This window comes from Anomaloglossus baeobatrachus, chromosome 4 (genome assembly GCF_048569485.1).
Source record: "Anomaloglossus baeobatrachus isolate aAnoBae1 chromosome 4, aAnoBae1.hap1, whole genome shotgun sequence".
NCBI classification, from domain to species: Eukaryota; Metazoa; Chordata; class Amphibia; order Anura; family Aromobatidae; genus Anomaloglossus; species Anomaloglossus baeobatrachus.
Window position 1 is genome coordinate 284,283,656 of NC_134356.1, and position 25,133 is coordinate 284,308,788.

At 52.4% G+C, this 25,133-nt stretch overlaps 1 protein-coding gene across 1 annotated transcript in view; it reads left to right on the top strand.

Moving 5' to 3' along the window:
- Nucleotides 1–9,246: 9,246 nt before the first annotated feature.
- RAB21 (RAB21, member RAS oncogene family) overlaps nt 9,247–25,133 on the top strand; it is a 51,090-nt gene continuing 35,203 nt past the window's right edge. Inside the window, exons 1-3 of the mRNA XM_075342477.1 lie at nt 9,247–9,593; nt 19,270–19,329; nt 20,920–21,027. Coding sequence (XP_075198592.1) covers nt 9,441–9,593; nt 19,270–19,329; nt 20,920–21,027 — 321 coding nt within the window. The 5' untranslated portion in view covers nt 9,247–9,440. The remainder of the gene's footprint in view (nt 9,594–19,269; nt 19,330–20,919; nt 21,028–25,133) is intronic.

The following is a 25,133-nucleotide window of genomic DNA, read 5'->3' on the forward strand; positions in this document are numbered from 1 at the left end:
GCGAGGATTGATGTCTCCTATCTGGCATGTGATTGATGAGTCTGGGTTTGGTGACTTACAGGAGACTGTTACGGCCCTCATGGCATTGTGTGCCTTGTGGTAGTGTAAGGGTTGGTGGAGGAGGGTAATGCTCTGGTGCTATTGTTCGGTGCGGCCTAGGCACCATAGATCTAGTGAAGGGAACCAAGATGTTTTGAACTACCCTTGGCATGACTGTACCCAGTACACAATGTGGGGGTCACAGAGGCCTGGGAGAGGGTGGTGAAGAGGCCGATGGGCCACACAGACCCCGACCAGCAGAATGGGACCTTATGTCCATTTATTCTCTATGGGTCTGCCCGCATCATAAAGAAAAAATAGCCAGCGATCAACCCATGCTGAGAAAACACACCAAGTAGAAAAAATGGAGTATTCAGCTCACCCATGTAAAGTCCTCCAGTCTGCGGCGGATGCACGTAGTCCCTCGGGCAGGCAGGCCCGATTCCAGGGTGAATAGCAACAGAAAGAGTGAGTTGGGACTCAGCACCAATGCGGATGAATAAAAATCTTCATGCTTTATTGAGGTAAATTTAAAAATAAAGAAAGGGTCACAGATCATCCAAAACCGCCATGCGGCTTGTCATGCGGCTTGACGCGTTTCGGACACAAAAGGGAAATTTAAAAACAGTCCTTAATCATAAGCCATGTAGGATAGAAGGCAAGAAGTATATATAGCACTTTGAGAAACAATGAAGCACAGAAGCAAGATGGAAAACCGGAAGGGAGTTCACTCGAAAAATGCAAATTAGCAAGGGGGTTAGTATATCGTTGGGTTCTATTAACCCCATAAACGTATATGCATACATTGAAATATTCTTTGAAAAAGAGAAAGACAATTCAGTAGATTATAAGAGGGCCAGAAAAATAATATGTGTGCATTCATGCATATATATGTGTGCATTGTTTTGCTTTTCTATGTATTTTATTATTTTGTATATACCATTATTTCATTAAAGGAGCAAAAAGGTTACTTTATTGAACTATAAGAAATATGATTCTACCATTATCGTGATGAGCGGATGTATTTTATGTAAACAGATGTTAATTTTTAGAATATATGTATGCATATACATTTATATATGGATGCATATGTTTTATGGATATAAGGCAAGGAAAAAATGGATATGCATATATATGGATTAAATATTATATGATTTCCAGTGTGAATGTAGATCTATGCGTGCCAGATTTATGGGCAAATTCTATTGTATGTGTATGATTATGTGGATTCCATATACACATAAATACAATATAGAAGGCATATAAGACATGAAAAGCCCAAAATCTGATCTATGAAAATTGTTAGAAAAATGTATTTATGCTCTACTCTGGATCATAACTGATTCATTAATAAATCGCTATTATTATCTTATTGATATATGTGAAATTATGTATTTATATGTATTTTTATATTATTTATTATTTTTGCTTTGTAAAATTATTTTTTTCATTATTTCATTATATTTTTGTATTGTTATATTATTTATTATTTACTATGTATTTATCCCCTTCCTTATACGTTTTTTTCTGATTAGGTTTATCTTTTTATATATATTAGGTTTTTATATTAAGTTTTTTATTTATTTATTTTTTGATAATGTGTTTCCCTATATATGTTTATTATTCAAAATATTCATGTAACCATTAATACTAAAATACATTTATAAAAGTAATATAAAAATACATATAAATAAATAATTTCACATATATCAATAAGATAATAATAGCGATTTATTAATGATTATGATCCAGAGTAGAGCATAAATAAATTTTTCTAACAATTTTCATAGATCAGATTTTGGGCTTTTCATGTCTTATATGCTTTCTATATTGTATTTATGTGTATATGGAATTCACATAATCATACACATACAATAGAATTTGCCCATAAATCTGGCACGCATAGATCTACATTCACACTGGAAATCATATAATATTTAATCCATATATATGCATATCCATTTTTTCCTTGCCTTATATCCATAAAACATATGCATCCATATATAAATGTATATGCAAATGTGGCGCCCCTGACCTGGTCAGGCACCACTGGGTACTGCACCCATGCTGGGGACAGTACAATACAGGTAATCCAGAAGGCTGACCGGGGTGTGGTACACAGGCGCATAGTGATCAGGTCTCACACATGTACCCATGAGAGGACCCCTGGGGATCCCAGGAGGGGGAAAAGCCTTCACCTTCACTGGAATAGTGGAGGGGGCCAAAAGCCTCCATCTCCTCTCAAGGGGTGTGGTAAGAGAGTCTGGTTGCTAGGTGGCGTAGGCAGGCACAAAAGGGAAAAGAGAAGGAGGAGTAAACAGTCTAGAGTCTGCAGCAGAGTGTGGAGGAGTGAGGAGCAGGAAAGTGAAGCTCAGACAGGAGCAGCAGTGAAGGTCCCAGATGTGAGCCGGTTCAGAGCAGAGTCCAGGGAGCTCCGAAGAGAGCTGACCCCTTCCCCTGGGCTGCTGGAGTCTGACAGCGTCCGCGCAGTGGCTACCGACGGGGGAGAACGGTCACCTAGGAGTGCTACCCGAAACCCATCTCCAGCTAGAGAGAGAGCACAGAGTGGGAAGTAAGGAGACTGCTAGGGAGAACCAGGCCCAAACGGGCGGCAGATCCCGAAGCGGAGATAGATCCAGCTTTCTTTTGCTAAACCTGCCGGTGTGGGGCTCTCAAAGCCCACGCCACAACACCACAAAAAGCCGCAGCCACGTAGCCACAGTTAGGGCCCATAGCTCACAGGAGGCAAGAAGCTGGAGTGATCTGGCCCAGGCAACAAGCACACGGCAAACGAAGGGGAGTGAGGCTTCAGCAACTTCCCTGGGTGACCCCCATAGGGACTCAAAGTCGGGGTTACCCCAAACCACCAAGGGCTAAGGAAGGCGAGTTAGTAGTCACCCTCACAAGTCAGCCTGAAGGACACCTGGTTCCCGCCTGGTTCATCCCAGCTACGCCCGGGTTACTCACCCTGCCACCTGAAGTGAGTAAAAACCCTGAAAGACATTCTGCCTGTGTGGAGTTATTCTGCGCCTTGTGGTTCTACGCACCTACACAGGGCCCTGGGGCTTGCCTCACTCTCAGGAGGCTATTCCAACTAACTGCACTCACCATCAGCCCCAGGCGTCCCTCAACCTGCAGTGGCGGTCCCCACTGACCGCAATTCTGAGAGTGGCGTCACGACAAGAAGAAGATCTCCTACCTGTGACCAGATCCAGCCGAGTGGAGTCCCTGAAGGTAATGCACCGACACTACACCTGTGGGGCTTCACATCTGGCGTCACTAACAGGATAAGGACTAGACCTGTTCAGACAGGTGACCATGTGCCTGGGCGGTCCGCTTGGAAAATTGGAAGCGCCGCCATATTGCCACCATGAAAAGCGCGCTGAAAAACAACAGCAGCCCGCGCTGGGAGAAGTTACCGCCCACGAAGAGGTGTGGCTACCCAGAGATCCCCTGCAGAGTTCTGACCTCGCTTGTGAAGAGAGCGGAGGCGTTCAGAGACGGCGGGAAGGAAAGGGAGCCACAAGCCTGCTGCTGCAGAGAAAAGAGATGGAGTCCGGACGTGGATACCCAGAACCAGGCTCTGCTGCCTGGTGGTGCCGGGAGCTTGCTATCTTCTGCGATCAGCTGGAGGCCAGGATCATGCGACAGCTCAGTGAGGGACGCACGGAGCTTCTGGAGATGGCTGCGGCGGTTCGGACCTACGAGGAGGGAGCCGCGCGACGCCTGCCAGATCGAGCGGCGACGACTCAGATCCCGATGGTGCCACCGATGGGTGAGTCCAGAGTTGCCCCGGCCAGCGCAAGTGCTCCGACCCCTGCTGCTACGACCGCGGTCCCAGAAGAGGCGCCCGGCGCGGCGACGCTGAGCCAGGCCGCAGCCATGCCAGGTGCGGCCCGCCAAGCCCAGGCCGCCGCAGCGATGCCCTGCTCGGCCCGCCAAGCCCAGGCCGCCGCAGCGATGCCCTGCTCGGCCCGCCAAGCCCAGGCCGCCGCAGCGATGCCCTGCTCGGCCCACCAAGACTCGGTCCCTGCAGCGACGCCCAGCCCAGCCTGCACAGATCCCATCGCAGCTGCGACGCCGATCCAGGCCGCCGCCATACAGGGCGCGGCCCGCCAAGACCAGGCCGCCGCCATACAGGGCGCGGCCCGCCAAGACCAGGCCGCCGCCATACAGGGCGCGGCCCGCCAAGAGATTGCATCACCATTTACCCCGGCCTGCAAGGCCAGAGCAGACACCGCTCCCCAGCCTAAGGAAGTCCCTACTAGGAAATCCCTGATAGGTGAAGACTCCGCATACTGGCAGCTGAAGGCTGACCTGGAGGCCAAGTTCCCACAGGAGATGGTGGACCGATACATGCTCCCTCCGCACACCCCTAAGGCAACCCCTGCAGCAACCACGCCAAAGAGTCCCCCGCCTGGGCCTGTTGAAGTAAGTTCATCCCCAGCACTGCCACCAAAGGAGTGCCAAGAAGAACTAAGGGGGAGAGGAGGCCAGGAAGCTGAAGAGCTGACTCAGGAGCCGCCAGCAGCAGTGCTAGTCCCAGAGCCGGAGATGCTGCCATATTCCCGTTGGGATGAGGAAGACCTGACACCTCCTGCTGAAGAAGACCTGCCCAACCGCCCTACCTGGGAGCTTGTAAGCTGCACTTCGCAGAATCTAGCCTGCAAGACACAGCGCCGCAGCAGAACCCAGTTTTCCCCTGCACCGCCATCCCCAGAGCAGAGAGAAGTCACGGCCAGAGACCTACAGGAGAAAAGGTTCCTGAGAAGAGCCAAAGCCCAGGTCAGAGGACCCCTTTGCAGAGGAGTAGTGGAGGATTTCAATTTGAGAAGTAGATATGGATTCATTGTAGCACCTGGTGTGAAGGAAGGGATATTTGTCAACCGAAGAGATGTGAGCGCTCATCTGCCTAGAGGACACCCTGGCAGAAACCTAAAGATGGGGGATTCAGTACAGTTTACCATGCATCAAGGCGAAAGAGGACTGTACGCGCTTGACGTAGCACTATGTACCAGCAAACCTTACAGCCACCCCATGCTACAGGAAAGAGAAACAGATACAGGAAAGGAAACAGATGAAGATAGAGAAAGCAGAGACAAGGAACCTGCAGATGAGACAACAACAGATGAAGAAAAAGGTCAAGAAAGCAACAGGTGCCGCAGCCCTACAGGCCCAAGCCCTGGTGAAGAGGAGTCTGCATAAGTTTAAGTAAAGTACAGCAAGTTTTGACCAGTTTGGAAAGTTTGTTTTGCAACGTTTTAAAAGTTCAAGTATGTGCCCACATAAACTTGTGTGAGAAAACCATAAACCTTAAGGCTATGAACTGGCTATAGCCACAAACTCTCGCAGTGTAAATAGTTACACCAGAGGGCACCACCACCACCAGAGTCAGCCTGTTTATGGGGCCTGGCTCTCCACCACAAAGAGGGTACCTGGTCAGCACCAACTGTGGAGGCCGCCTCTACATCCTGCCAGAAGAGGCTGAAGGCGCGGATCCACCAAACCAGGTATACCCTGAAACCACCAGCCCATGAAAGCCGCCTCTACATCCTGCCAGAAGTGGCTGAAGCCGCGGCCAACGGGAGAGGCAGATTGGAGGAAAGGTCTGGGGAAGTAGATGGCCCAGATCTGGTTACCAAAAGGACCGGTGACCTGCCTCCTGAAAGGGTTTGGGTGGGTTAACGGACTTGTGGGTGGAGGGTGGTGATGTATGGTACCTGGTGCTTTTAAATGTTTTACATGTTTTAATGTTTTATGCATTTTTAAAATGTTGTCTTGCAGCCCGAGGACGTGCTGGTGATAACTAAGGGGGAATGTGGCGCCCCTGACCTGGTCAGGCACCACTGGGTACTGCACCCATGCTGGGGACAGTACAATACAGGTAATCCAGAAGGCTGACCGGGGTGTGGTACACAGGCGCATAGTGATCAGGTCTCACACATGTACCCATGAGAGGACCCCTGGGGATCCCAGGAGGGGGAAAAGCCTTCACCTTCACTGGAATAGTGGAGGGGGCCAAAAGCCTCCATCTCCTCTCAAGGGGTGTGGTAAGAGAGTCTGGTTGCTAGGTGGCGTAGGCAGGCACAAAAGGGAAAAGAGAAGGAGGAGTAAACAGTCTAGAGTCTGCAGCAGAGTGTGGAGGAGTGAGGAGCAGGAAAGTGAAGCTCAGACAGGAGCAGCAGTGAAGGTCCCAGATGTGAGCCGGTTCAGAGCAGAGTCCAGGGAGCTCCGAAGAGAGCTGACCCCTTCCCCTGGGCTGCTGGAGTCTGACAGCGTCCGCGCAGTGGCTACCGACGGGGGAGAACGGTCACCTAGGAGTGCTACCCGAAACCCATCTCCAGCTAGAGAGAGAGCACAGAGTGGGAAGTAAGGAGACTGCTAGGGAGAACCAGGCCCAAACGGGCGGCAGATCCCGAAGCGGAGATAGATCCAGCTTTCTTTTGCTAAACCTGCCGGTGTGGGGCTCTCAAAGCCCACGCCACAACACCACAAAAAGCCGCAGCCACGTAGCCACAGTTAGGGCCCATAGCTCACAGGAGGCAAGAAGCTGGAGTGATCTGGCCCAGGCAACAAGCACACGGCAAACGAAGGGGAGTGAGGCTTCAGCAACTTCCCTGGGTGACCCCCATAGGGACTCAAAGTCGGGGTTACCCCAAACCACCAAGGGCTAAGGAAGGCGAGTTAGTAGTCACCCTCACAAGTCAGCCTGAAGGACACCTGGTTCCCGCCTGGTTCATCCCAGCTACGCCCGGGTTACTCACCCTGCCACCTGAAGTGAGTAAAAACCCTGAAAGACATTCTGCCTGTGTGGAGTTATTCTGCGCCTTGTGGTTCTACGCACCTACACAGGGCCCTGGGGCTTGCCTCACTCTCAGGAGGCTATTCCAACTAACTGCACTCACCATCAGCCCCAGGCGTCCCTCAACCTGCAGTGGCGGTCCCCACTGACCGCAATTCTGAGAGTGGCGTCACGACAAGAAGAAGATCTCCTACCTGTGACCAGATCCAGCCGAGTGGAGTCCCTGAAGGTAATGCACCGACACTACACCTGTGGGGCTTCACACATACATATATTCTAAAAATTAACATCTGTTTACATAAAATACATCCGCTCATCACGATAATGGTAGAATCATATTTCTTATAGTTCAATAAAGTAGCCTTTTTGCTCCTTTAATGAAATAATGGTATATACAAAATAATAAAATACATAGAAAAGCAAAACAATGCACACATATATATGCATGAATGCACACATATTATTTTTGTGGCCCTCTTATAATCTACTGAATTGTCTTTCTCTTTTTCAAAGAATATTTCAATGTATGCATATACGTTTATGGGGTTAATAGAACCCAACGATATACTAACCCCCTTGCTAATTTGCATTTTTCGAGTGAACTCCCTTCCGGTTTTCCATCTTGCTTCTGTACTTCATTGTTTCTCAAAGTGCTATATATACTTCTTGCCTTCTATCCTACATGGCTTATGATTAAGGACTGTTTTTAAATTTCCCTTTTGTGTCCGAAACGCGTCAAGCCGCATGACAAGCCGCATGGCGGTTTTGGATGATCTGTGACCCTTTCTTTATTTTTAAATTTACCTCAATAAAGCATGAAGATTTTTATTCATCCGCATTGGTGCTGAGTCCCACTCACTCTTTCTGTTGAGAAAACACACCGCCCTGCTGCTCGGACCCCACGATCTGTAAGTGTGGCGCACTGGACAAGCCAGGTAGTCACAGAACAACACCAACACACCCCACACCCCGGTTAGGCACACCAAAGCCAAACATAAAATCCTTGTTGCCTTCCTCCAGGGGCTGATGTCCACACCAGGGGGTGGGCCAGGCGGTTGGTCCCGCCCACCGAGGAGTTCACAGTCCTGGAGGCGGGGAAAAGGAGTCAGTTAGTGAGGAGAGAGAGTTTGAAGTTGGAGGAGTGAAGTGGCAAGAGAGCAACTGTCTGACGGCCTCCGGGTGTGTGGCCCGGACGGTACAGCAAGGTTGGCAGACGGTGGTGACCGTCTGCAGGAGAGGCCGAATGGAGTGAGCCGTAAGGACCATGGACGGGCGGTGGCCCGGCGGTACCGGACCGGTGAACAAAGAGAAGCCAGCACCATCCGGCAGGGCTTACGGACCCCGACAAGTCTAGGAGTCGCCGTGGAATTTGTCAAATCCGTTAGCAAAGGGAACCTCCTGGGTTTCCCAGCAGTCAAGTCCCGATAGAAGGCGACAGCTCAAACCGTGAAGGGAAACACAGTCACCGCCAAGGCTAAAGTTCCCAGGGCCAGAGCCTGCGGGCAAAAGGGGCTCCTTCAGCACCCATCCAAGCTGGGGAGCGGGTTACCGGTGGGAACCCATTGGAACCGTATATACTACACAGGTGCAGGGAAAGGCAGTCACCATCAACCTGCCGGGAGGAGAAACACCACAGCCGTCTGTGGGACCCGTCCATCCAGCCGTTTGTTTTACCGGAGACTTTGCATTCATCGCTGCCCCCGCGACCCTGCACCTCCCCAGGCCCCGTAACCCGCCTGCCACCCATCCCTACCCCTCACCGGGCCCCGGGACAACCAACCCCCTACCCACGGAGGGGAGAAAACAACATCCAAGCTGCTCCGTATCACCGCTCCCGGGATCCCCGTCCAGAGCAGCGGTGGTGTCACAACCTCACCACAACCGGGGGTGGCGTCATGGACAATATCCCTAAACCAAACCACCCCCTTTCACTCACGGGCGAGGAATGCCGCTCGAGTCCCCGGGATCCGGCCCACCGCTCGAGCCACCACCGAGCAGCAGCAGCTGGACCCGAGCAGTGGGTGAGCGCAGCGTCCCCTCCTCCGACCACGACATAAGTTATCACTAATCCTGGTTTTCACGCCTTTTCCCACGTACTTTAATGGGTGATTCGTTGCTATTTCCATTTGACACCATGATTTAGGGTATGACACGGGAATCTGGAAGCCTATGTGTAACTCTTTACACCCTGGGACTTCTCTACATGATTTCTTCAGTTTTACAAAAGTTTCGATTCCTTTGTGCCTTGTGACAGCGCGATAAAGAAAGCGGCGCCAGAGAACAGACAACGCGCATGCGCGTACTATCAGAGGCCAGAACTCTAGCTCCCAGTAAACAGCACACAGACCACGCCCCTCGCCTCTGGATACGCCCCCAAATGTCCACCTCTACGAGCGGCTCCGCGGCACCACGTGATGAAAGGAGTGACGTAAGAGGAAGAAGTCGCCATTAGAGGGAGGCGGATAGGAGAGCCAGGAGCCCGTGGCCTGTCAGAGCCGTGTCTGCTCAGTGCGCCTGCTGTCCGGGCAGACAGGGCCGCCTTCCGGGGCTTCGCTTGGCCTTCGGTGTAGGCTCCTAGGTGCCCTCTTCAGCGGAGTCCATGGCGGCTGGAGGAGCAGGAGGCGGAGCTGGGGGCAGCAAGACGTACTCGTTCAAGGTGGTGCTGCTCGGAGAGGGCTGTGTGGGGAAGACGTCGCTGGTGCTGCGCTACTGCGAGAACAAGTTCAACGACAAACACATCACCACCCTGCAGGTGCGACGTCTGCTGTCATGGCCGCCGGCCTGCTTACCCCAGAGGTCACCTGTCACAGCCGCTGCCGTGCAGCTCTCACGTGGGTGCAGGGTGATCCCCAGGGGCAGAGGTTAGAAAGGGCAGGGGACATGGGACAGCTCTGCTGGGTGATAGTGGGGCAGGGGTGTATGTGGGATGGGACAGCTCTGCCGGGGGATATGGGGCCAGGGGTGTATGTGGGATGGGACGGCTCTGCCGGGTGATAGGGGGCCAGGGGTGTATGTGGGATGGGATAGCTCTGCCGGGTGATAGTGGGGCAGGGGGGGCAGGGGTGTATGTGGGATGGGACAGCTCTGCCGGGTGATAGGGGGCCAGGGGTGTATGTGGGATGGGACGGCTCTGCCGGGTGATAGGGGGCCAGGGGTGTATGTGGGATGGGATAGCTCTGCCGGGTGATAGTGGGCCAGGGGGGGCAGGGGTGTATGTGGGATGGGACAGCTCTGCCGGGGGATATGGGGCCAGGGGTGTATGTGGGATGGGACGGCTCTGCCGGGTGATAGGGGGCCAGGGGTGTATGTGGGATGGGATAGCTCTGCCGGGTGATAGTGGGGCAGGGGGGGCAGGGGTGTATGTGGGATGGGACAGCTCTGCCGGGTGATAGGGGGCCAGGGGTGTATGTGGGATGGGACGGCTCTGCCGGGTGATAGGGGGCCAGGGGTGTATGTGGGATGGGATAGCTCTGCCGGGTGATAGTGGGCCAGGGGGGGCAGGGGTGTATGTGGGATGGGACGGCTCTGCCGGGGGATATGGGGCCGGGGGGGCAGGGGTGTATGTGGGATGGGACGGCTCTGCCGGGGGGATATGGGGCCGGGGGGGCAGGGGTGTATGTGGGATGGGACGGCTCTGCCGGGGGATATGGGGCCGGGGGGGCAGGGGTGTATGTGGGATGGGACGGCTCTGCCGGGGGATATGGGGCCGGGGGGGCAGGGGTGTATGTGGGATGGGACGGCTCTGCCGGGGGATATGGGGCCGGGGGGGCAGGGGTGTATGTGGGATGGGACGGCTCTGCCGGGGGATATGGGGCCGGGGGGGCAGGGGTGTATGTGGGATGGGACGGCTCTGCCGGGGGATATGGGGCCGGGGGGGCAGGGGTGTATGTGGGATGGGACGGCTCTGCCGGGGGATATGGGGCCGGGGGGGCAGGGGTGTATGTGGGATGGGACGGCTCTGCCGGGGGATATGGGGCCGGGGGGGCAGGGGTGTATGTGGGATGGGACGGCTCTGCCGGGGGATATGGGGCCGGGGGGGCAGGGGTGTATGTGGGATGGGACGGCTCTGCCGGGGGATATGGGGCCGGGGGGGCAGGGGTGTATGTGGGATGGGACGGCTCTGCCGGGGGATATGGGGCCGGGGGGGCAGGGGTGTATGTGGGATGGGACGGCTCTGCCGGGGGATATGGGGCCGGGGGGGCAGGGGTGTATGTGGGATGGGACGGCTCTGCCGGGGGATATGGGGCCGGGGGGGCAGGGGTGTATGTGGGATGGGACGGCTCTGCCGGGGGATATGGGGCCGGGGGGGCAGGGGTGTATGTGGGATGGGACGGCTCTGCCGGGGGATATGGGGCCGGGGGGGCAGGGGTGTATGTGGGATGGGACGGCTCTGCCGGGGGATATGGGGCCGGGGGGGCAGGGGTGTATGTGGGATGGGACGGCTCTGCCGGGGGATATGGGGCCGGGGGGGCAGGGGTGTATGTGGGATGGGACGGCTCTGCCGGGGGATATGGGGCCGGGGGGGCAGGGGTGTATGTGGGATGGGACGGCTCTGCCGGGGGATATGGGGCCGGGGGGGCAGGGGTGTATGTGGGATGGGACGGCTCTGCCGGGGGATATGGGGCCGGGGGGGCAGGGGTGTATGTGGGATGGGACGGCTCTGCCGGGGGATATGGGGCCGGGGGGGCAGGGGTGTATGTGGGATGGGACGGCTCTGCCGGGGGATATGGGGCCGGGGGGGCAGGGGTGTATGTGGGATGGGACGGCTCTGCCGGGGGATATGGGGCCGGGGGGGCAGGGGTGTATGTGGGATGGGACGGCTCTGCCGGGGGATATGGGGCCGGGGGGGCAGGGGTGTATGTGGGATGGGACGGCTCTGCCGGGGGATATGGGGCCGGGGGGGCAGGGGTGTATGTGGGATGGGACGGCTCTGCCGGGGGATATGGGGCCGGGGGGGCAGGGGTGTATGTGGGATGGGACGGCTCTGCCGGGGGATATGGGGCCGGGGGGGCAGGGGTGTATGTGGGATGGGACGGCTCTGCCGGGGGATATGGGGCCGGGGGGGCAGGGGTGTATGTGGGATGGGACGGCTCTGCCGGGGGATATGGGGCCGGGGGGGCAGGGGTGTATGTGGGATGGGACGGCTCTGCCGGGGGATATGGGGCCGGGGGGGCAGGGGTGTATGTGGGATGGGACGGCTCTGCCGGGGGATATGGGGCCGGGGGGGCAGGGGTGTATGTGGGATGGGACGGCTCTGCCGGGGGATATGGGGCCGGGGGGGCAGGGGTGTATGTGGGATGGGACGGCTCTGCCGGGGGATATGGGGCCGGGGGGGCAGGGGTGTATGTGGGATGGGACGGCTCTGCCGGGGGATATGGGGCCGGGGGGGCAGGGGTGTATGTGGGATGGGACGGCTCTGCCGGGGGATATGGGGCCGGGGGGGCAGGGGTGTATGTGGGATGGGACGGCTCTGCCGGGGGATATGGGGCCGGGGGGGCAGGGGTGTATGTGGGATGGGACGGCTCTGCCGGGGGATATGGGGCCGGGGGGGCAGGGGTGTATGTGGGATGGGACGGCTCTGCCGGGGGATATGGGGCCGGGGGGGCAGGGGTGTATGTGGGATGGGACGGCTCTGCCGGGGGATATGGGGCCGGGGGGGCAGGGGTGTATGTGGGATGGGACGGCTCTGCCGGGGGATATGGGGCCGGGGGGGCAGGGGTGTATGTGGGATGGGACGGCTCTGCCGGGGGATATGGGGCCGGGGGGGCAGGGGTGTATGTGGGATGGGACGGCTCTGCCGGGGGATATGGGGCCGGGGGGGCAGGGGTGTATGTGGGATGGGACGGCTCTGCCGGGGGATATGGGGCCGGGGGGGCAGGGGTGTATGTGGGATGGGACGGCTCTGCCGGGGGATATGGGGCCGGGGGGGCAGGGGTGTATGTGGGATGGGACGGCTCTGCCGGGGGATATGGGGCCGGGGGGGCAGGGGTGTATGTGGGATGGGACGGCTCTGCCGGGGGATATGGGGCCGGGGGGGCAGGGGTGTATGTGGGATGGGACGGCTCTGCCGGGGGATATGGGGCCGGGGGGGCAGGGGTGTATGTGGGATGGGACGGCTCTGCCGGGGGATATGGGGCCGGGGGGGCAGGGGTGTATGTGGGATGGGACGGCTCTGCCGGGGGATATGGGGCCGGGGGGGCAGGGGTGTATGTGGGATGGGACGGCTCTGCCGGGGGATATGGGGCCGGGGGGGCAGGGGTGTATGTGGGATGGGACGGCTCTGCCGGGGGATATGGGGCCGGGGGGGCAGGGGTGTATGTGGGATGGGACGGCTCTGCCGGGGGATATGGGGCCGGGGGGGCAGGGGTGTATGTGGGATGGGACGGCTCTGCCGGGGGATATGGGGCCGGGGGGGCAGGGGTGTATGTGGGATGGGACGGCTCTGCCGGGGGATATGGGGCCGGGGGGGCAGGGGTGTATGTGGGATGGGACGGCTCTGCCGGGGGATATGGGGCCGGGGGGGCAGGGGTGTATGTGGGATGGGACGGCTCTGCCGGGGGATATGGGGCCGGGGGGGCAGGGGTGTATGTGGGATGGGACGGCTCTGCCGGGGGATATGGGGCCGGGGGGGCAGGGGTGTATGTGGGATGGGACGGCTCTGCCGGGGGATATGGGGCCGGGGGGGCAGGGGTGTATGTGGGATGGGACGGCTCTGCCGGGGGATATGGGGCCGGGGGGGCAGGGGTGTATGTGGGATGGGACGGCTCTGCCGGGGGATATGGGGCCGGGGGGGCAGGGGTGTATGTGGGATGGGACGGCTCTGCCGGGGGATATGGGGCCGGGGGGGCAGGGGTGTATGTGGGATGGGACGGCTCTGCCGGGGGATATGGGGCCGGGGGGGCAGGGGTGTATGTGGGATGGGACGGCTCTGCCGGGGGATATGGGGCCGGGGGGGCAGGGGTGTATGTGGGATGGGACGGCTCTGCCGGGGGATATGGGGCCGGGGGGGCAGGGGTGTATGTGGGATGGGACGGCTCTGCCGGGGGATATGGGGCCGGGGGGGCAGGGGTGTATGTGGGATGGGACGGCTCTGCCGGGGGATATGGGGCCGGGGGGGCAGGGGTGTATGTGGGATGGGACGGCTCTGCCGGGGGATATGGGGCCGGGGGGGCAGGGGTGTATGTGGGATGGGACGGCTCTGCCGGGGGATATGGGGCCGGGGGGGCAGGGGTGTATGTGGGATGGGACGGCTCTGCCGGGGGATATGGGGCCGGGGGGGCAGGGGTGTATGTGGGATGGGACGGCTCTGCCGGGGGATATGGGGCCGGGGGGGCAGGGGTGTATGTGGGATGGGACGGCTCTGCCGGGGGATATGGGGCCGGGGGGGCAGGGGTGTATGTGGGATGGGACGGCTCTGCCGGGGGATATGGGGCCGGGGGGGCAGGGGTGTATGTGGGATGGGACGGCTCTGCCGGGGGATATGGGGCCGGGGGGGCAGGGGTGTATGTGGGATGGGACGGCTCTGCTGGGTGGTGACCCCAGACGTCTGTGACGTGAGCATTTAACCCTTTATCTGGTGGTTAGAGCTAAGTGTGACACATACTGCCAAATGAGCATGCACCATAGTGTTATATATACTGGTATATGTACAGTGCCCAGGACCTGCTGATCCCCCTCCTGATGTGACAGTTACTGGGTGATGAAATGAACTTGCTCTGCTCTGTGAATATCATGGAAATTCCCTCATGGGTTTTATATTTTGCATTAGTTGCGGACCCAGTAATACAAAATATGTACTAACTCCCCACCCACTAAGTGACTTAAAGGGGTTCTCCACTACAGGACAACTATTTTAATCCTTTCAGGACCTCATAAAAACCTTGTATCCCCATGTTCAGTGCTGTCAGCACTATTCCCACAGGGGGACCGGACATTGTGTCATGTGACCTCGTCAGGCAGCAGCTTCTGATTCATGTGACATGTCACCTGCCGGTACAGTGCCCCTGGAGGAGGTGAGTATACATTAATTTTATATTTTACGGGCCCCTGAATAATTATGGCTGGCATTGTTCAATGGTACAGAACCTCTTTAACCATGTGACTGACTAGTACAGTGGTGGGCAATTCATTTTCCCGAGGGGCTACATGAGACTCTGTGACTAGTGTGGAGGGCCGAACCAATAGGCTTAAATTAATTCTACTCAATATTAATATATTCTAATTGTATCACTTAATATTGAGCCGAGTTTAGTATGTTGACATCCCCTCTATATACAGAATGAGCCTCCACATAGCTGCTTAGATACAGGCAGCACGGTGGCTCAGTGGTTAGCACTGTAGTCTTGCAGCACTGGGATTCTGGGTTCAAATCCCAAAAAGGACAACATCTGCAAGGAATTTGTATGTTCTTTCCATGTTTGCATGGGTTTCCTCCATAGGGAATTTAAATTGTGAGCCCCAATGGGGACAGTGATGATCACATCTGTAAAGCACTGTGGAATTAATGGAGCTAAGTGAGCAAAATTAATATACACAGGATGGGCCGTCTCACAGCCCCCTTATATAAAATATAAGCCCTCCACATGGCCACTTTGCTGCCTTAGGCTACTTTCACACATCAGTTTTCTGCATTCAGGCACAATCCTTTTTTTTCCTGATGCAAAGGATCCGGCAAAAACGGATGCAAACTGTATCCACCGGATCCGGTTTTTAACGGATCCGTTATGCCGGATGCGTACAAAACCGGATCCGGTGGATACGGTTTGCATCCGTTTTTGCATCCGGTTTGTCCTTTTTTTTGAAGGATCAGCTTTTTTAATTAATTTGGTGCATGCGCAGTTTACAAAAACGGATCCGGTAGCCGCATCCATTTTTTACCGCATTGCGCCGGATCCGGCGTCCATAGGCTTTCATTGTAAAACACGCCGTATCGCGCCGGATCCGGCGCGATGCGGTTTTTTTGCCGGACAAAAAAACGTTGCAAGATACGTTGCCTCCGGCCGCCGCTTTGATAAATTTTGCCGCATCCGGAAAAAACCGGATGCAACGCAAAGCCATCAGGTACAATCCGGTTACAATGCAAGTCTATGGGGATAAAAAGGATGCGGTACCGGATCCGATTTACCCGTTTTTTTCCGGATTGTACCTGATGGCAAAAACCTGATGTGTGAAAGTAGCCTTAGGCTATGTGCCCACGTTGCGTTCTGTCCCTGCAGAAATTTCTGCAGTGATTTGAACAGCACACGTGCGCTTCAAATCGCCAGAGAGTCACAAGAGTGCTCTGCTGTAGTGGTGCTTTAAATTGAAGTCTCCGGAGTCCTGTCCTAATCTCATCTTCTGCCTCCTTCAGTCTTTTTCCAGCGGTGCTCCGGTTGCTCTGCGCTGAAAGATGACCTGCCGGTAGCTCCAGTTTTTTCATGGAGCATCCTCGAGGTCACTCGTCAATACAGCTCTGTGGGGCCATTGTTCTGGCTCTCATAGACTTGCATTGAGCGGCATCAGTAAAGGATGAAACCACCGGAAGGTATGTGTGCACGCTGAGTATCTGGTTGCAGAGAGCCCTCCCACAAACAAAAACGCATCCAAAATGCTGTAGTGGTGCTTTAACCCTGCTGTTCTGTTCGGGTTTACTATACACTTATGTTCTGGTTTGTTTTTTAAAAAAAGTAAGCAAAAGAAAAATAAAAAATGCCAACCCATAGAAAGAACCCCTCAAATGAAGGGAAAGTCAATTAACCACAAGTTTCAGAACCGCATAATGAATATTTAAACCAAATCAAATTTGGTCATTTTTGACAGAACAGAACACCAGGGTTAAAGGGTTGTCTATCACTAGGTTTTGCTGCCCCATCGGAAAGCAGCTTAATGTAGGTACAGAGACCCTGATTCCAGCGATGTGTCACTTACTGAGCTGTTTTCTGTCACTGATAAAATCAAATGTTTTCTCTACTGCAGCAGTAATACAGGGATCATGAATATGCTAGACTACTTGCAGTACGTCAAGTAGTCCTCTAATGATGATCTCCTGCTATCAAAACCACACTAAGCAGTCCAGTAAGTGACACATCGCTGGAATGGGGGTCTCTGCCCCTACGTTATGCTGCTCTCAGAATAGGTGGCAAAAACCTGGTGACAGATTCCTTTTTAAAGGGAATCTATCTTGTATGTCCTTGCAGGGTGGCTAATCGATAGCTAAGACATATGATTATATGTCCTGGCTACAGAGGCCATATATTGGTCTGAGTCGCCTATACAGTAGTGATCCAGGGCTCATTTTTAAAATGATTTTTATCTTTAATATGAGCCCAGATTTGGTGCTATTGTAGTAACCCAGCCAAGATGTCGGATATCAAAGTGAGAACTGCACACATCTGCAACAGTCACTCAACTCATTTGAACCCAACATTGTGGCCTGGGTCATAAATGCAGAATTTTGACTTTAAAATGAGCCCTTGATCTCTGCTGTAGTGGAAATGTCCCCTCTGACGTCGGGCAGTGTAATGGAGGAGATCAGAGGCTGTGACAAAGCTGACATTTAGTAGGGACAGGAGGGAGATGTGTGCTCTGACCGTCCCTGTGTATGACATCAGCAAAACAGAAGATCATTATTGTTGGAAAAATAATCACTGGGGGAGGGGAGGGTAAAAACAAAAAATAAACATTGGCGTACATAGCGCCTAACAACCTGGACTTTAAAAATAGCTGGTCAGTAAGCTCTCCTGGTGAAAGCCGAGCGGAAAGCAAACTGCAGACCTTTTCATCTTTGCTCACTTTGCCTGGGAAATCCTTATCATTTTGCCTCCACCACAGAAATCCTTATCCTTTGCTGGCCCCAATGCTATCCTGCTTCTGGGCATGTTAGATTGTGGCGTTGGCCGGTCAGCAGGGTGCATAGTGCATGATAGGAGGGGTAAGTCATAAGGCATTCACAAGATGTTCTGGCTGACACTGTTTTCAGCAGCTCATATGCTTGTAATGTCATTACAGACTTGTTGGATCTCTTGATTGCTGGATTAGTCGCTTGATTCACTGTCATTTCTGCTAACCACTTTAGCTGTTATCTGACTTTATTTATAAAGGGTGGGGTGGTTAATGGTCAACCCCAAATTACTGAGGTTCTTGGGATAATGACTCATTAAAAAAAATAAATAACACTGTGTAATATATATATTCACTTTTTTTTTTCCTCTTTGCAACGCATCAATGCCAAATTGTATGCAAACATGTACTATAAACATTGTCACAATAGCCTGGGTCTAAGTTCAAAAACTATAAATGGGTGGATGACTGTTTTATTCTATAATTCAGGTCTTTGTTTAAAGATGCTTTAAACCTAAATGCCCTAATCTTTCTTATATTCACCCTCCCCCTTCATCTTTTTTTGGCGTTGCTCCAGTCCCGTAGGGCAATGTTGTGCCTGTAACTTCTGATTGGTCAGAAATTGCGTGACAAGATCCCAATCCATCTTTGACAGCCAGAGCAAGGTGCTCAGAGTTGTGATGTCTGGCTCGCTCCATAAAACACTGGAGAGATCCGGAAGGTCCTAGACTGGAGAAAACCGGCCGGAGGTACACTGATAGATGAAGACGCTGGAGGGTGAGTATAAAGGGTGCTTTACACGCTGCAACATCGCTAGCGATCTCTTTAGCGATGTGACACTCCAGATCGCAGATGCGATCTGCCGAGATCGGTTTTATAGCGCCGGTCACTTGTGCGATCTCGGCAGATCGCATCTGCGATCTGGCGTGTCACATCACTAACGAGATCGCTAGCGATGTCGCAGCGTCTAAAGCACCCTTTAGATGAGGCAGGGGACTTGGATTTAAAGCGCCACTAAAGCTGTGAAATAAAAGCACTCCCACTAAGGTGTGTGTGGTTTGTACTATATTTTCACTAAAGATGTATGTAGTGTATTAATCTGCTACCCCTGCTCTCTCCAGTGTCCGGCTCCGGTCTGCTTCAGTGATGTTGCCTCAATATTGCAATTGGCTGGCTCACTATATGGAGGAGCAGGAAGTCTCTTACAATGGAACCTATGGGGCCTCTTTCTGATGCTCCATAGACTTACATTGTAAAAGCCACTTCCAGGTTACATAGAGCGCAGTGTGACTCAGTCTAGGGGTGATGTCACTGAGAAGAGGGGAGGACTTACACTGGAGAGAGCAACGGTAGGTGAGTATATTAATACACTACATTACATGCAGAGATAGACACATTTAATGAATAGAAGAAACTCGTGGGAGGCTTCTTTAAATGTGATATACTGTAGTTCTGTCCATGGGAAGGTCAAGTGCTTGCTGAATGTCTGAAATGCACTGCACTTGTTGATCAGAAACTGGCAAAGTTTGCAATTAAGTTGTGCAACATGTGAGGTGTAATTTTGCTGTCATGCTTCAAGTAGACTCAATATCTTCCTTTTTTATTTTCAGGCATCCTTCCTTACGAAGAAGTTAAATATTGGCGGCAAGAGAGTAAACCTCGCTATTTGGGTATGTCCTGGTTGTTTGGATATATAGAAATTGGTACATGCCACACTGAATACATGTTCCCAACAGTCCTGCCAATGCTGTATAGAAAAAAACTGGAATGCCTCCTTCTAACTGGTTTTTAAACTTATTAAAGATGGTGGCTTAAAACAAACTTGCATGAAAGCCAGCATGTTTTGTATACAAGGATTACAACTCCCATGAGAAATGGAACACCAGGACTAGTGCTGAGCAAGTAATTGACTATTCGTACTCGCTACGCTGTTAGTGAGTACTGTCCGCCACTCGCATATTCGTTACGTGCGCCATGTAAGTCAACGGGGAAATGCTTAGGTACCAAGTCACCTGAAAGCTGTACATTACGTGCTAGCAGCAAATAGTACGGCTTTCACGTTACTCTCTACTTAGCGAGTATTTCCCATTGACTTACATTTGTGTCCACTACTCGTACCGATTATGCGAGTAGCGGACAGTACTCACTAACAGCATAGCGAGTACGGATAGTTACCTACACACTCAACACTAACTAGGACATAATGCAACACTTCCATTTTATCCAAAAATGCTTTCTTTCTTAACATTTAAATACTGATGTACTAGAGAATTAAAAACACTTCACAGTTCACAACAGACCCAGGCCCTGACATCCATTCTGTCCTACCACTGCGATCCTGCTGATCCTGTTACCTTGAGATGCAAAACCATAAATGGGGGAGTCTGCGCGCCACTGTGCCACAGAAGTGAGGAGAAAACATTAACAAAAGTGTAATGAGCAGTTCTCTCTATTACATTGTATCACTCATGGGCAGAGGAGGACTGGACTAATAGCCCTCATGGATAATAAAATAACTTTCTCATACAGTATAAAGCTGACTATTTCAAATGTATCTATAATTCCCCCCCCCCCCACCACCACCACCCTGACAAAGGCTTGAGCTTTTAACCATTGATTAGAGTACAGTGGAACCTTGGATTATGAGCATAATTGGTTTCGGGAGTGCGTGCTCTTAAACTAAGTTACTCTTATATCAAAGCAAATTTTCCCATAAGAAATAATTGAAATTCTGACAATTTGTTCCACAACCCAAAAATACTTACTGTATTTATATAAACTTATTACAGTAATACAAAGTGTACTGTTTTCATATAAAATGATCACAGTACTGATATGAAATACTGTACAGTAAAAAATATAACGTAAACTGCACACTAGCTTACATTAGAATTGTTGGTGTGTGAGGTATAGTACAAGCAATGTGCTGTATTGTCAGCAGAGTACAATACTGTATCCACAAATTCTAATTGAGACATGCTATATAGTATATACTGTACTGTGCAATGGAATACTGTATACAGTACAGAAAGTTATTTCCAGAGCACGGTGAAAGGACAGAACCGGAAGTGTGCATGGTGAATCTTTGCTCTTATTACAAAGCATTGCTCTTAAACCAAGTTACAATTTTTTTAAAAAGCTTTGCTTGTCTTGCAAAACGCTCTTAAGCAAAGTTACTCTTCATCCAAGGTTCCACTGTACTTGTCTATAGGAATAAGTATTTTTACCGTGTTAATTTTTTGATTCTTTTATTCATACAGGATACCGCTGGTCAAGAGAGGTTCCATGCACTTGGCCCAATCTACTACAGAGACTCTAATGGAGCTATATTAGTCTATGATATTACAGATGAGGACTCCTTCCAAAAGGTATTACTCAGCCTATATAACTGCACTGTCACATGTGTACATTGCATACACTATAACTAGACTTGTCCTTTTGCCCAGGTCAGAGTGTATGATGCTTTAGTGCTGGTTCAGCCTATGGAAATAAACACTAGAGAACGGGCCGATCCTTTTTAAACAACAGCTTTTTACTTTTTTTCAATTCCCCATGCTAGTTAGCTTGTTTTTCATTTACATATTTGTGGACACATGCTGACTAGACTTCATAGACTTCTCAATTACATAAATGGGGAATTACATACATGGGGAATGCTGAGGAATAGTGACAGTGCCACATAGTGACTGCAAATTTTGTCACTATCTGGAAAAACTCCTTTACGGTAACATACACATTTTAGATTAAACTTGATTGGAATTGACAGTTTTTGGTCATTAATTTGTGACATGAGTTTTTTAGGAAACCTGTTATGTTTATATTAAACCAGCCCATGATGCAATGTGCATCACCACCATGGTTTTATAAACAAAATATTCCATTATATTTATCTTAATAAAAGACTTTATATATTTAGGTGAAAGCAGTTAATACCTTGTTGGTGTTCAGTCATAGTGGAGGCACGCTTGCTGGGATCATTCATGGCCAGTCAAGCTCAGACATGATTATTTCACCCCCTGCATTCATTATATCACAGGTCCTTCACGAAACAGAGCTGTGCCCATTGGTCACATGAACATGACCTCACAGACCCTGCACACCATTTCTCCACTGATCTCCAGTGCTCAGCATTAAGTGTTATGAAGGACCTGTGAGGTCACTATCATCTGAGTGTTAAGGAACCCAGAAGAAAAGTGTTTTGTGAAGGATCTTTGATAATGAATTACAATGAATGTGACGTTAAGTTAAAAAATAATCATGTCTGAGGTTGACTGACCTAAGTATATAAAGTCTTAAGATAAATACATTGAATTTTAAAACTATGTTGGTGATGCACAGTGCATCATGTAAAACACGTTGTGGCTGGTGTAATATTAAAAAATGACACGACAGGTTCACTTTTCCAATAATGATGGCAAAGAAGACTCCATTGTTAATGTTTTTGAATCATTCGTCTGAAAGAGCATTAATCTGGCTATTAAAGGGAACCTGTCAGCAGAAAACCTAAAAGATTCCCCCTCTGCAGCTCCTGTCCTGCATTCTAGCAAGGTTCCTATTGTTGTTCTGCCCCCTGTGAGACCAAAATAAAGATTTTATAAAGTCTTACCTTTCTTCAGCGCTCTATTGGGAGACCCAGACGATTGGGGGTATAGCTACTGCCTCCGGAGGCCACACAAAGCACTACACTAAAAAGTGCAAGGCCCCTCCCCTTCTGGCTATACCCCCCCGTGGTATCACGGGTTCTCCAGTTTTCAAGCTTTGTGCGAAGGAGGTCAGACATCCATGCATAGCTCCACAGATTTTAGTCAGCAGTAGCTGCTGACTATTTCGGATGGAAGAAAAGAGGGCCCATATAGGGCCCCCAGCATGCTCCCTTCTCACCCGTTGATGGTGTTGTAAGGTTGAGGTACCTATTGCTGGTACGGAGGCTGGAGCCCACATGCTGCTTTCCTTCCACATCCCCCTGGGGGGCTCTGAGGAAGTGGGATCCTGCCGGCCTCAAAGCTCTGACGCCGGGCTCCATCCACAGACCCATTTGAACCTGCTGGATACGGAGCTGGAGTACCGTTCAGGGACATGGCCCTGCACCATTACAGGTACTCTGTGTCCCCGTACACACAGGCACAGCACACTCCAGACTTGCTGGGTGTGCTAGTGCGCCGGGGACAGTAAAGGGTTACAGTCACTGCAGCTTTGCTGAGTGACTTTGTGTATTGGGAACTACCGCGCCGGACGCTCCGGGAGCGGCGGCGCGGCTGGGACTTGTAGTTCGCCGGGGACTGGGCGCCGACCGCGCTTTTACGGCGGCGGCGCTTATAAATCCAGTCCCCGGCTTCTGCGGCCTAGTGCCGCTTCGTTCCCGCCCCCTCCCTGTCACTCAGGGAAGGGGACAGACGCTGAGCAATCAGCAGCGCCGAGGGCTGGAGCCTTATTTACATGCTCCAGCCCTCTCACTGCACACTGTCGGACGCCGGATTCCCGCTCTGACTTGGGGCACGCCCACGGCCCGCCCCTCCTCACACGAGCTGGGGAAGACGCCGGCAGCCATTACTGCAGTCCGAGCTCGGACTTTCGGCAACCAGGCAGGACGGTGGCGACCATACACCCGCTTATAGGCGGGCGGTAAGCGGCACACATAGTGCTGACCCCAATATATACTGCAGTGTGTACATGTGTATTTTAACTGCATAGGTCGCTATATGCCCGCTTGGAGAGCGACACATCAGCAGCAGGAAAGCAGGTGTGCTAAGGCACAGGCTTTCTAGGCTGCTTGTATTGCACGTACTGAAGTGTTCATTTGTGTTTATGCTTGTATGCTATACACTGCACTGTACAGTCGCTAGTCTTAGCTATATTCTCCTGGAATGGCTAGACTACAGCAGCAGAAAACCAAGGGTGCTGGGGCACAGGTTTTTTTCTATGCTGCTTGTATTGCATGGGCTGCAGTGTGCATTTGTACTTGTGCTTGTATGCTATACATTGCACTGTATGGTCACTCTTCTGGGCTATATTCCCCTAGATGACTAGTCTACAGCAGCAGAAGAGCAGAGGTGCCAGGGCACAGGCTTCTATGCTGCTTGTATTGCTTGTGCTGCAGTGTTCATTTGTACTTTATGCTTGTATGCTATACATTGCACTGTACGGTCACCAATCTTGGCTATATACTTCTAGATGGCTAGTCGGCAGCGGCAAAAAAGCAACACAGATTTTCAGTGCTGTTTTTACTACATGGGATGCTGTTCATGACACCGTCCCATTGTGTGCATGCTCCCCTGTAGCACTTCGTCTGCCGGGGTCTCTAGCACTTCGTCTGCCGGGGTCTCTACTAGTCGTGGCCAAAGAAACCACCTGTCATCCCTGTCCAAGGACAGGGACGGAGTTGCAGTTTCGACAGATATATTGTCATAAGATAGAGACTTGCAGTCCAGACAGGCCATGGGCAATCTTCCTGACCAACCTCATTTGGAACGGGGGGGTCCCAGGAGGACTCTCTGTATGATAAGGCAGCTCTCCAGGACTTTGATCCTGACATCGCTATCAATCCGGATACACCGGATGGTAACGCCATACGGAATGATCCTATAGCGTCCATCAATGGAAGGTTGTATCTTTCTCCCTCAGCTCCCCCAGTGGAGGAGTCAGCTTCACAGCAGGAGAAGTCCCTTTTCAGTATCTCAAACGGATATTGAGTATTTTTCTGGCCACGCTGACTTCAGAGAAGCAGTCCAGAAACACCACGCTTACCAGATAAGCGTCTTCTCCAAACGTTTTTAAGATACACGTTATCCCTTTTCCCCTGACGTGGTCAAGCGCTGGACCCAGGGTCCAAAGGTGGATTCTCCAATCTCCAGGCTTGCGTCTAGAGCCATAGTTGCACTGGAGATGGGGCTTCACTTAAAGATGCCATTCACAGACAGATGGACTCTGGTTGAAATCTGTCTAGGAGGCTATCGGCGTGTCGGTTGCTCCGGCATTCACAGCCGTATAGGCAACCTAACCTTTTCAGCTGTTCTTGCGCAGCTGGCCTTGAGCACATGTACATCTGTACCGCAGAGGCGTCCGTAACTCCGCAATGTCTGCACTGCGACTTACCCTATTAATGCTGTCCTAAAAGTACAGTCGAGGTTTCGGTCCTTCCCAAGCTCGGGCAGGTCCCAATTGTCCTCGTGCAAAAGGGCTACAAAACCTCAGACGGGCTCAGATTCCGGCCGGGCTCAATCACGCCCAAGGAAGGCAGCCGGAGGAACCGCTACCAAGGCGGTCTCCTCATGACTCTCAGCTCTCTCTCTCTCTCCGCATCCGCGGTTGATGGCAGACTCCCCCGCCTTTGGCGACATTTAGCTGCCACAGGTCACAGACCGGTGGGTGACGGACATTGTGCTCACGTGCACAGGACAGTGTTCTGTTCTCGTCCTCCGACTCCATTCTTCAGAACGGCCCCACCTCCCCACCGAGCAGATGCCCTGCTGCAGGC